This window comes from Peromyscus leucopus, chromosome 2 (genome assembly GCF_004664715.2).
Source record: "Peromyscus leucopus breed LL Stock chromosome 2, UCI_PerLeu_2.1, whole genome shotgun sequence".
NCBI classification, from domain to species: Eukaryota; Metazoa; Chordata; class Mammalia; order Rodentia; family Cricetidae; genus Peromyscus; species Peromyscus leucopus.
The window spans coordinates 145,764,385-145,776,829 of record NC_051064.1 but is presented as its reverse complement, the minus strand read 5'-3'; the positions used below and the strand labels follow the sequence as shown (position 1 = coordinate 145,776,829).

General features: G+C 53.6%; 1 protein-coding gene across 1 annotated transcript in view; it reads left to right on the top strand.

The window, feature by feature from the left end:
* Positions 1–12,445, top strand: part of Clcn6 (chloride voltage-gated channel 6) — a 39,090-nt gene that overhangs the window by 21,891 nt on the left and 4,754 nt on the right. Inside the window, 13 exon segments of the mRNA XM_028893640.2 lie at positions 1,084–1,151; positions 2,314–2,372; positions 3,267–3,399; positions 4,274–4,301; positions 4,304–4,386; positions 4,611–4,777; positions 5,299–5,425; positions 8,232–8,358; positions 8,520–8,673; positions 8,772–8,931; positions 9,015–9,121; positions 10,538–10,724; positions 12,226–12,383. Coding sequence (XP_028749473.1) covers positions 1,084–1,151; positions 2,314–2,372; positions 3,267–3,399; positions 4,274–4,301; positions 4,304–4,386; positions 4,611–4,777; positions 5,299–5,425; positions 8,232–8,358; positions 8,520–8,673; positions 8,772–8,931; positions 9,015–9,121; positions 10,538–10,724; positions 12,226–12,383 — 1,558 coding nt within the window.

Genomic DNA, 12,445 nt, shown 5'->3' with positions numbered 1-12,445 from the left:
TCTCTTATTCCTCCATCCAAAAGGGACCAAGAATCTTTTAACCCCCCTCCCTACTACTTCCTGCATCTCTCTATATATTCTCAGTCCTCCAAAACCTCTATGGCTAATATTGGTCAGCTAGTAGCTGGCTCCCCCTCTATGATTCATGGTAAACTTTACTGGAAGTCTCAGGAGTGTCAGAGTGAGATCAAAATATCCCTCAACATTCAAGGACAGATTGGGTTCAGTGCTTGCCAAGGGTACAATGAGTTCAAGGACAGCCTTGGCAATGTAATGAGACCCATGTAAAAATAAAACTAAACCATGCCTTACAGCGGCACATAACTTTAATCCATCACTCCTGAGGCAAAGGTAGCAGGCAAGCTTCAAGTGTGAGCCCAGCCTGCTTAACATAGCAAGTTCCGGGCCAGCCATGGCTGCACAGTGCGATGCTACGTCAGAGCCAAAGGTGAACAGGTAAAAGGGCTGGGATAGGCCCAGTGGTAGAACATTTGCCCAGGATACACAGAGCTCCATCAGTAAATAGTAAGGGAGTGGATCTTACTTCTCAGGCTGTACAGGAAAAGGTAGAGTGGGCCTGACCCACAGACTGTGGGTTCCTGGCACTGGAATTTGAAGATGAGAACTATTATCCCGTGTAGTAAGTGGAGTTTGTTTGAAGGGTTTGACCTAGCCTGTGGGGTGGGGGTGGGGGGACTAGGAGTAAACAACAACAACAGCCTTAGATGTCACTCTTCAGGAGTTACCCATCTTGTTTTCTGAGACAAGCTCTCTCACTGACCTGGAACTTTGCAGTTGGGCTGGGCTTGCTGCCAGGAGCCCCACGGGTCCTTCCTCCAGCGCCCCGTGCTTGAGGACAGATGCACTCTTGTTTCTGGGCTTTAGGTTGGGTCCTTATGTTTGTGAGGAAGTACTACACTGACTGGGCTGTCTCCCCGGCCCGGGCTCAGCTTTTACCTTAAAGAGTCAGTCAGAGTCGTATGCTTGCTTGCATTTTCTAGTTGTTGAGAGGAAGGTTTACCTAGCAAAGGCTAGGCCAGAGGCCCTCTGCTGACTGTACCCTGCCTTTCTCCCCATTCCCAGGGCTCTTTGTGGGGAAAGAAGGCCCCATGATCCACAGTGGTGCTGTGGTAGGAGCTGGCCTCCCTCAGGTAAGAGTTGGTGGGCCAAGGTATGCATCCTTCAGAATGGGCCTCCTGGGTAAGCCCAGCAGATCTGCAGAAATCCTTTGTGATGTCCCTAGTGCCATCTCAGAACCTGTTGCCTTTTGGAGTTGAGGTGAAAACTGTGGTCTGTCCCAGCAAAGCTCCTAACTGTGGCTCCTCAGAGTATAGCAATGCTGCACCCAGTGTTGGGGGCAGAAACAGGAAGCAGAGCTAGAACTGAGACTGGGTGGTCGGTGGGTTACCACATGCTGCAAGTGTCATGTGGCTGGAAGACTGGCTGACCGTCTCAGGTTGACCTTGCTCATTCCACATTATGTGATGCAACACTGGTCACAGGCCAGGCAGGTGTCACCTGTGCACTAGACTGTGTGTCCCAGTTCCTTTCTTTCCTGGAGTCACGTAACTGACTGGAGCCCTAAGCACAGATGAGGAGGCTAAGGGGCTGGCTCAGGACCCAAATCTCCTTTTAAAAAATAGGTTTCATTGACTGATTGGTTGAGGTAGGGTCTCACTGTGTATTTAGACTGGCTTTGAACTCAAGGCCCTCCTACCTCAGCCTCCTACTTGTAGGCCATCACACCTGGTCGAAGCTCATATTTTTAAGGGCTTTGTTAGACACCTGGTCTTTTGTTTGAGAAGTCTTGGTCCCTTGAGAACCATCACTTTTGGACCTTTCCCTCCTGCTCTAAGAAAGGGACTTACCTGGAGTGGGGTTGTTGGGGCGAAGTACGAAGCCTCCGTTCCAGGGCCCATCTGTTGTCTTACTTGCTGTCCTGCATAAGTACCAGGCCTCCCAGAAATGAGCCTGGAAGTGGAAAGAGGCCAAGCATGGCGTGGGGGCCTGTGTGAGAATCTAGGGTGCCAGTGTCACCCCCTGAAAGAGCTAATGCCATCATATGCAGCTGGTCTGGGTCCCTCCCAGCCCCCAACTCTGCTGTCCCCCTCTCCCTGACTTGTTGACAGTGCACAGGGTGAATCCTGAAGCTCCCATACCCTAGGTGACTTCCCTGTTTTGTAGCTTGCTGTCCTGGATGCTTCTCTTGCAGCACACGTATGCAATTGTACAGACAAGTAGGCCTCCCTTGGGGACCATGGGTTCCTGTGCTCTGCCCTCGTGGCCTCTCTGACTTTGTTTCCCCCATTTCAGTTTCAGAGCATCTCCTTACGGAAGATCCAGTTCAACTTCCCCTACTTCCGCAGTGACAGGTAAGCTTTGGGAGGCGCGGCAGCACCCTCACTCCACGCTAGCCTGGCTCACTGGGACCCCTGGCTGTCAGGAAAGGCAGGGCTCTGTGCTTTTTTCCTGAGGTGAAAACAAAGGACCAAGCTCTTGTCCTTTCCATTTGTCTAAGAGCCATTTCAGGCAAGGATGATGGCTCAGAACTGAAAGCCAGCCGGGAAGGGCACCCTGCCACATAGACTTGGTAGCCCTGGGTTTGTGTGTCACTCTCCGGCACCCCTTGCAGCATATGGAACATCTTCGTCTTTGTATCCCACAAGGCATAGCTTTCTGCTTACACTCGCCATTCTCACCAGTGCTCTGGTTTTGGTGGGATCGTGGTTCAGTAGCAACCATTGGATGTTCCCTGAACTGGGAGCCTGTTCCATGTTCCTAGACTAAAGCCATTCAGATCAGAGAGCTCCTGGTCAGAGGAAGCTGTCAGCCCTGAGGGAATGAGATGCAGTGTGCTGGCTAACAAATACCTGGGCTGGGCCCCTGAAAGAAGGAAAGGCTCATTTTCCCTCATAGTTGTGAAGGTTTCAGTGTCCTTCATCTTGTGGCTTGGGGTGGGTTCCAATACCCCCGTGGTATACTCCAAATGACCTAACATCCTCCGACTGGGCTCCATTTCTCCAATTCCACCGCCTTCCAGTAGTGCCTCAGGGGGATGGCCGTGAACACACTGGAGAGTATTTCACGTTCAAACTCAAGTATGTGGGGAGTGTGTGGCTCAGAGGCAGCCATGACTGCCTGTCAGGACCCTGCTCCTGTGATCCTGACACTTACGGGCTGTGAGGGAAAAGGTTCATGGGTAAAGAAGTGTTCTGAAGACTCTTTCTTAAATAAACAAGTGCGCTCTCTCCCTCTCCCCTCCTCAGAGACAAGCGAGACTTTGTATCAGCAGGGGCGGCTGCTGGAGTTGCTGCAGCTTTTGGGGCCCCCATAGGGGGTACCTTGTTCAGTCTGGAGGAGGGCTCGTCTTTCTGGAACCAGGGGCTCACGTGGAAAGTGGTAAGGAGACTGTCCATGGAAGCCACCTCTTGGACCCAAGCACACACAAGTCTGGAATGTACCGGACATTCCTTGAAACGCGTCACTGTCCTTGTTGGAGCCAGCAGGCTGCCTCCGTGGACTGCCCTGTCATAGCAGCTTGACCTCCAAACAGGGCTTCTGTGCTCTTCCCACGAGCCCACTCTCCCCCGGCTGTCCATCCCGTGACAAACGGCTGCTGTTGGGTCTTGTGAACCCTGTGCCCTGAAAATGGGCGAGTCTGTTGGGGAGGAGGACGGCAGCACCGTGACTTGATCGTCTGTCGTGTCCTCCTTCCTCCTGGGGGTAGGGCCAGGAGGAGCTCTGAGCATCAGGCACGCGTGGAGGGCGGTGGAGAGCCGTGGGGACACCGCCTCGAAGCCTGCCTTCTCCGAGGAAGGGCCTGGCGGTGCTTCCTAAACCCCGAACCCAGTCACCTCGGAAGGCCCCTTCTGGAGCCATGGGTTTTTGATCTTTGTTTGGTTTTGTTATTGTTTTGGTTTGGTTTTGAGACAGGATCTCACTGTGTAGACCAGGCTAGCCTCAGACTCACAGATCTCTGCCCTGGTGGAGTGATGGGTTTTCAAGGGACTGGAGACTGGCTGGCTGGCAGATGTCCCGTGGATAGGGGCACTTGCTGCCATGCCAGACCTGAGTTGGTCCCTTGACACCTCACATGGTGGAAGGAGAGGACTGACTCCCACAGGTTGTCCTCTGACCGCCACAGACACACAAATATGTAAATGAGTGAATGAATGAATGAATGAATGAATGAATGAAATGTGAGAGGACTGTCGAGGAGAGGGTGTGATGTCACTGGTGGGTTTTTTTTTTTTTTTTGGTACCTGCTCTGTAGCTCTTCTGTTCCATGTCTGCCGCCTTCACCTCAACTTCTTCCGTTCTGGGATTCAGTTTGGAAGTTGGGGCTCCTTCCAGCTGCCCGGATTGCTGAACTTCGGTGAATTTAAGGTATGTCTTACCCTTCCTCCCAGGATATTCTGCTTGACCCTGAAACTTGCTCTTAAGTAGAAACTAGAGGTATGGGGGCTGCTCCGTGAGCAGTGTGGCCGGGTGGCCTGGACCCTCAGCAGGGAAGCAAGGCATTCCGTTCTTGGTCTGTCTCTGTTCCTTTCCCTCCCTGCTCTCATGGCCACTCTGGTTTTTCTCTCTCCCTTCTCCCCTTCTTCTCTCAGTGCTCTGACTCTGATAAAAAATGTCATCTCTGGACAGCTCTGGATTTGGGTTTCTTCGTCGTGATGGGGGTCATTGGGGGCCTCCTGGGAGCCACATTCAACTGTCTGAACAAGAGGCTTGCAAAGTATCGTATGCGCAACGTGCACCCGAAACCTAAGCTCGTCAGGTACCTGCAGTTAGCCCCTTGTGGGCGGCCATCTCTCCCAAGGAAGATGGTCCTGTGAACAGACCCTGCTTCCCACACCCGTTTGATTTCTCCTCTGAGACTGAGATTATACACATGCTCATAAATACGCGCTGTGAAGGCCAGAGAAGCTGAGGCCGAGTTTATATCTGAGTGACTGGGTGACTCACCCTCTTCTGACCTGCTGCTAACACACATACCAAAGGTCAGGAGGGTCAGCTGAGGAGCTGTCTGTCATGATTTGCCCTTGCCCTGGACTTAGAGAAGAAAAGCCATTTAGCTCTTTAGAGAAAATGCTGTGTGTGCAATAGCTCCTCTCCTCAGCTGGCCGCCTGCCCTCTACTGCAGCTAGCTAGATGGAGCAACTCTGGAGTGCATTCTGTGCCCTGACCAGGGCTGCTGGGCCTGCCCCATGGGGAGGGGGTTGTTGGGGCAGGTAGGGTAATTGTGCACCCTCAAGCCTAGACATCTTTTGATGCATCTTGACGTGCTCTGTTTTCTAGAGTCTTAGAGAGCCTCTTGGTGTCCCTGGTGACCACTGTGGTGGTGTTTGTGGCCTCCATGGTGTTAGGAGAATGCCGACAGATGTCTTCTGCGAGTCAAACTGGCAATGGCTCATTCCAGCTCCAGGTAAGCCCGCAACCTTGGTGCCTTTCTCCTCCATCCAGAAATGGGCGTCTCTTTAGAGCCCTGCTCTTCAGTGCCCGCAGCTGAATGTGCTTTACCTGAGGGGATGTGCACAGTTGCCGTCTGTCTTTTCTACATTGTCAGGAACTCTGGCTGTTCTTCTCTAGGGAATCACACTCATGGGAAGCATGCTCCATAGCTAACTGTTCACTTCTGTCCATGCCCCGTTTACACTTGTCCCTCTTGGCCTGCAGGAACACACTGGCCTAGGGCTACGACACCCACCACCTCACCTTTGTGATATGAGAGTCACTCGTGGGGTGATGCTAACACCCCCAGCATCTGGCTCTTGTGGGGCTGCTTTCCTTGGCACGTGTCCTCTTCTGCACTTCTCCTTTGCTGCCTTTAGGAGGTCATGGGAGTGCACTGTGGTCCCAGAGGCAGCATGTAGCTTGGTCTCCAAGGTGGAAGAAGCTGCTGAACACTGTGTGGATCTGTCTTCTTGTTTCCAAGTAGCAGCCCAGAGCTGTCAGAACCTGGGGGGCCCGTCTGGGAGGGCTGACTCTTCAGTCCCCAGGAAATAATCTGGGAAGCCCTAGAATGTTTTAGATGAGAGGTCAACAAGCTGTAGCCAAGGACCTCTTCTGGCCCGTGCAACAGCCTATCTGTATGTCCCCAGGCAAGGGTGACCTTTCAGATGCCTGGGACAAAAGAAGGCGCCACAGAGACTTTGTGTGACTGTAAAGAAGAGGAAGTTTGCCGACACCCAGTTACTCCCCAGGCCATTTCATTTATGACATTTCATTTCTGACACCAAACTTCAAAATGTGTTTTGTTGTGGAACACTAACAAAAGAGAAACAAGAGACAGTGCTCAGTGAGTGAACCTGAAGAACTGAACTCAAACCAGAAGAGGTGGCTGGTCATCCAGCAAGCGCTAGAGAAAGAAAGCGCTGGCTCTCAGGTCTTCCACGAACGAGTACCTCACAGAGCTCTTCGTTTTTATTCTTCTTCACTGTGCTGGCTGGCAATAGTATCCCCATTTTTCAGGTGAGAAGATGGAGGCAAAGTGAGGTCTTGACCAGGATCCCTCAGCTGTAACATGTAGTATGAAGGGGAAGGTATTATTCCATTTTATAGGTGAGGGAAAGCAAAGTTTCCTAAGTTAAAGACCTCCCCAATGTCTTTGGAGAGTGGCAGAGTCAGTGTTGAAGCCGTCTAATTTTGTGCATGCAGCTGACCTCAAGACCTTTTTCAGAGAACCTCGGGGGCTGGCGTCCCCCCAGACATGGTCTGGGAAACCCTGAATGTGTCAGTTATTAAGCCATAGCCAAGTTTTGTCCACTGTTCCTCTCCACTCGTCTCTCTGCCTACCAGCAGGGGGCGCTGTCCTACCTCCTAATGAGTTCACATCCTGTTGTATTGCCTGGCAGGGTTCACCTGCTAGGAGTATAGACAGCATCATCCAGTGTTGTTACTGTGTCCACAGATGGCATCTTTGCAGCATCATTAGTGGAGCAGAATCCGGGTGATCCCTTATCCTCAGTGTCCATATTCACAGGGACAGCAGTGGGATGAAGCCCAGCTGCTGTTGACCACCAACCAGAAATCAAGGGCCATCCATCTGTAGATGTCCTGCCTCTACTCCTAAGTCAGGTGGCACCAGAATCCCGTGCTCACACAGGGTGTCAAGAATGTGAAGCCTAGAACACTAGGAAAGACTCTAGTCTTCCTCGTTTGGCTTGTGTTCTTGTAGTGGGGTTGGAGGAAGAGCGGCCAGGAGCGTGGCATTGCTGTCAGGCTCGTGTTGAGGTTGGGTTCTTTTGCAGAAAATCCAGAATAAAGCATTGTTTTCTTCATTCGGAACCAGTGTTGGGGCTCTTGGTCAAGTGACCCCTGGGCTCTGCTTCCTAGGCTCCTGCTGCCTCCACCACTTTGTCTCTAACCTGCATCACCGTCCCACAGCCCACAGAGGGCGCTCTCTCGTCTGAGTGCTTAGCTGCGTCCCTTCAGATTCTGCACTAAGGAGGAAACAAGTCCATGGTGACTGATGCAGCTGTGCTTAGTGATGAGTGTGAATAGGTCGTGGGGATGGCCCAGCGGGGAAAGCGCTTGCCGTCCGAGTCCAGGAACCTGAGTTCAGATCCCCACAACCCATATAAAGCTGGACTTGGCAGCTTGTATCTGTAATCCCAGTGCTGCTACAGCAAGGTGGGAGATGTGGACAGGAAGTTGGGGGCCAGCTAGTCTGGCACGTGCAGCTGTGAGTAAGAGCCCGCAGCTCAATGTCATGTGCCCTCCACAGCCTGCTGCCGCAGTTGTGTGCCTACACTCACACTCACACGTACACAGACGTACACAAATATTCTTTTTCAAAGCATTGCTGGGCAGTGGTGGCACACGCCTTTAATCCCAGCACTTGGGAGGCAGAGGCAGGTGGATCTCTGTGAGTTCAAGGCCAGCCTGGTCTACAGAATGAGTTCTAGAACAGTCAGGAATACACAGAGAAACCCTATCTCACAAAAAAGAAAGAAAGAAAAGAAAAGAAAAAAGAAAAAGTGGATGAGGAAGGCATCATTCACCCTCACCCTGATTATTTCACTCCCCATTCAAAATACAAGAGCTCAGCATCATAGTCCACTGCCACCCAGTGCCCATACGTAGATGTGTACCTACTTCCCCCGGCTAGACCCCAGCTCCTCCCGTTGGGAAAGCTGTCTGCCAGATGTCTGACCTCTTAGGAGACATCACTGAAAACTTGTATGTCCCGGTCTGGTGCCTTTGTATTGACTTTTTCATCTCCTCCTCAGGCCACATCAGAAGATGTGAATTCAACCATCAAGACGTTTTTCTGTCCCAATGATACCTACAATGACATGGCCACGCTCTTCTTCAACTCCCAGGAGTCTGCCATCCTGCAGCTTTTCCACCAGGATGGTGAGTGTCAGTGTGTACACACCACACGCCCCCGGGGTGGGTGTCAGCTCATTGTTGATGGTGTGACCAGGCTGGGTGCAGAGGACCTGGAGACCCGACACAGTCTTCTGGGTCTGTGCTGGCATCTGCTCGTGTGACTCAAGTCTGCTCTCACCCTGCAGGGACTTTCAGCCCCGTCACCTTGGCCTTATTCTTCGCCCTCTATTTCCTGCTGGCGTGCTGGACTTTCGGCACCTCTGTCCCCAGTGGCCTCTTCGTGCCTTCCCTGCTGTGTGGAGCAGCCTTTGGACGTTTAGTTGCCAACATCTTGAAAAGGTAGTGTGGTAACGTGTGCGCGTGTGCCCATGTTCACAAGTGTGTGAGCCCACAGGACCAATGTGAGTCTAATCTGGTTCTGTTTCTCTCGTCATCAGCTACATAGGACTGGGCCACATCTATTCCGGGACCTTTGCCCTGATCGGTGCGGCGGCTTTCCTGGGTGGGGTTGTAAGGATGACCATCAGTCTCACAGTCATCCTGATCGAGTCTACCAATGAGATCACATACGGGCTTCCCATTATGATCACTCTGATGGTGAGCGCTTTCCCTGGCTGCTGGCAGGCCGAGGGCCGGACTCGCCTCAAGGGCTGTCTTCAGGTCTCTGCTTTGTGTTCTAGGTGGCCAAGTGGACCGGAGACTTTTTCAATAAGGGCATTTATGACATCCACATCGGCCTGCGAGGTGTGCCTCTTCTGGAGTGGGAGACAGAGGTGGAAATGGACAAGTAAGATGCTGGCCTCTTCACTTGTCCTTGTACCAAAGTCTCTAAGCTCAGGGCCTGCAGAGCCTGTCAGGGTGGGAAACAGTAGCTCCCATTGCTCAGATTAGAAGAAAGTCCATTCGTGTCCCCTGTGTGTTTGGGGATGTTGAGCAGCTTGAGTTGGCTAGGAGTCTGGAGGTCAGGCTGGGTGGCATGGTGGGGCCCAGAGGCAAGGCTGCTTTGTGGTTATTTGTCTTCTTAGTGTCCTGGCCAAGTAAATGGTGAGGACTGGGTCAAGCTTTTACCTTGGCTAGATGTTCACACCGGGAACACACAAAGCCCCGGCAGTGACACTGGCCTACCCACACCTAACCAAGCACCACACTGTCTCTGTGGGGCATCCACAGGTGTCCCACCTCTTATCTGTGTATCAGGCAGGCCTTATGAGCTAATGCAGGGTCAGCAGCCTTTCCTCAGCAAATATTTTCAGCATTGTGAGCCTGTCAGCCCTTCCTACAGTAGGAAAACGGACATGGATGAGTGTGCAGGGCTGGAACTGACCAGTGGGCTCCGGCTTGCCCTCCTGGTCAAAAAGGACTCCAGAATCGCCCTGTGACTCCAAGACAATTAGTGATTAGTAGTGATACATAGCTTGTGATGTGGCATTCAGGGAGTGGCTGGCCAACCCTTGGGAAAGCTGGAGGGGTTCGTGGAGAGGTGACAGGGGTCCTCTGGCATGGGGAAAGGGGGAGCAGTGTAGCAGGCATGGCGGTGGAAGTTTGGGGAACTACTGGAGACGGTCAGAAGAGGCCCCAGTGGCCCAGGTGGAGATGGAGAGGCAGCTTTGCCCAATCCAGCCTGTCCCCAGTCCAGCCTGACCCCAGTCCAGCCTGACCCCAGTCCAGCCTGACCCCAGTCCAGCCTGTCCCCAGTCCAGCCTGACCCCAGTCCAGCCTGTCCCCAGTCCAGCCTGACCCCAGTCCAGCCTGTCCCCAGTCCAGCCTGACCCCAGTCCAGCCTGTCCCCAGTCCAGCCTGACCCCAGTCCAGCCTGTCCCCAGTCCAGCCCGTCCCCAGTCCATCCCGACCCCAGTCCAGCCTGTCCCCAGTCCAGCCTGTCCCCAGTCCAGCCTGTCCCCAGTCCAGCCCGTCCCCAGTCCAGCCTGACCCCAGTCCAGCCCGTCCCCAGTCCAGCCTGTCCCCAGTCCAGCCTGTCCCCAGTCCAGCCCGACCCCAGTCCAGCCTGTCCCCAGTCCAGCCTGTCCCCAGTCCAGCCTGTCCCCAGTCCAGCCTGTCCCCAGTCCAGCCTGACCCCAGTCCAGCCTGTCCCCAGTCCAGCCCGTCCCCAGTCCAGCCCGACCCCAGTCCAGCCTGTCCCCAGTCCAGCCTGTCCCCAGTGGCAGTGGTCTCTTTGAGGCTGTTCTAGCTTCCTCCTGCACAGGCTGAGAGCCAGTGACATCATGGAGCCCAACCTGACGTACGTCTACCCACACACTCGCATCCAGTCTCTGGTGAGCATCCTGCGCACCACTGTCCACCACGCCTTCCCAGTGGTCACAGAGAACCGGGGCAATGAGAAGGAGTTCATGAAGGGCAACCAGCTCATCAGCAACAACATCAAGTTCAAGGTAAAAAAAAAAAATGGCCCCAAAGGGAAGGCCAGTGAGGAAGGGCCATCTGGCCCAGCACTCAGACTGTAGGGCTGCCTGTGAAGCTGGCTGGACTCGGACTCTGTCAGTCTAGGGAAGGTCTGCAGCACCCTCACAGGTGACACTGGTTTCTTGGAGGATGTGCTCATTTGGGCAGCAGGAAGCAGGTAGGTGGGCTCTTTTAAAGTCAGCAGACTTGATATTAATTATTTACCATATACAAGCATCAGGGAGGGTGCTGACACAAATGAACTCTGACCTACTTAAGAGAGTGGAGGCCCAGGCACAAGGATCACTGTGAGCTTCAGGCCAGCCTGGGCTATAGAGAGAAACCTTGTCCCAGTAAACCACAGCCAAAAAGAGTGAGAAGGAAATTGACTCGAAGCTGCAGACCAAGCTGTGAGCTCTAGGGATGCCCCTGCTGGCTTCATAATGCCATTTGGGACGCCAGGAGGAATGGGCACTGGCTGGTCTCTGCCCTTGGGTAGCTACCAGCTCAGTCCAGGTCCATTGCCTCACACAGACTCTGTGCCCACCCATTGCCTTCGGTGTCTGGGAAGGGCAGACACACGTTAACAGTCCCTCCAAGACAGAGTGTAAGAGAAAAGTTGTTTTCCCTCTGCAGAATTGAGGTGCGCCTCCCCAAATGAGAGAAGGCGGAGTCTTAAGGCGGGAAAACTATGCGGTTGGACACAGTAGAGAAGTTTGCGTCCCTGTGACAAAATAGTGTGTGGCATAAAACCACGTAGAGAAGCCGGGTGGCGGCGGCGGCGCACGCCTGTAACCCCAGCGCTCGGGAGGCAGAGGCGGGTGGGTCTCTGGGAGTTCAGGACCTGCCTGGGCTACAGAGTGAGAGCCAGGACAGCCAGGCTACACAGAGAAACCCTGTCTCGAAAAATCAAAACAGTAAATAAAAAAACCACTTAGAAGGATTTCTTTTGCCCTGTGTTTGAGAGGCGTCTGTCTGTCAGGGCCGGGAAGGTTTGCAGAGGGGAACAGCAACGTGGTGGAGAGAGAGCAGACAGAAGAGTACAGGAAGGGGCCAGGACAAGAGAGAGCCCCGAGAACACAGACACACGTGCACACACACAACCGTGACCTGCTTCCCCCGGCTAGATCCCAGCTTCTCCTCTTCATCTGTCTGCGAGTCAAAGCCCCGGGGATCTGGTCCTGTCCTAGAAGTTTAGACAGCTTCGATAGCACTAAACCCAGTCAGACTGACCGTCGAGGTCAAGTGACACATTCGAGCCGGTGGAGTTGGGGGGGTAGTGCAGTGTGTGAGGCTGACCTATCGTGTGTGAGGCCTCAGGGTTATAGTCAAGTCCAAGGACTGACTGCCCTGCCTCTGAGAGGCTCGCAGACCTCCCTGAAAAGTGCTAGCCCATCATCACATCCCGTTGACGCTCCTGTGTTTGTGTGCCCAGCACTGCCGTCTTGGCTCCTCTAAAGACTCATTGTCTCCCCCTTCCCCACCCCTCAGAAATCCAGTATCCTCACCCGAGCCGGTGAGCAGCGCAAGCGGGGCCAGTCCATGAAGTCTTACCCTTCCAGCGAGCTTCGAAATGTGTGCGATGAGCATGTGGCCTCAGAGGAGCCGGCAGAGAAGGAGGACCTGCTGCAGCAGATGCTGGAGAGGAGGTGAGGGCCTCGCAGTGGCTGCCTCCAGCCTTCAGACAGAGCACCCTGGACGCAGTGGGTGG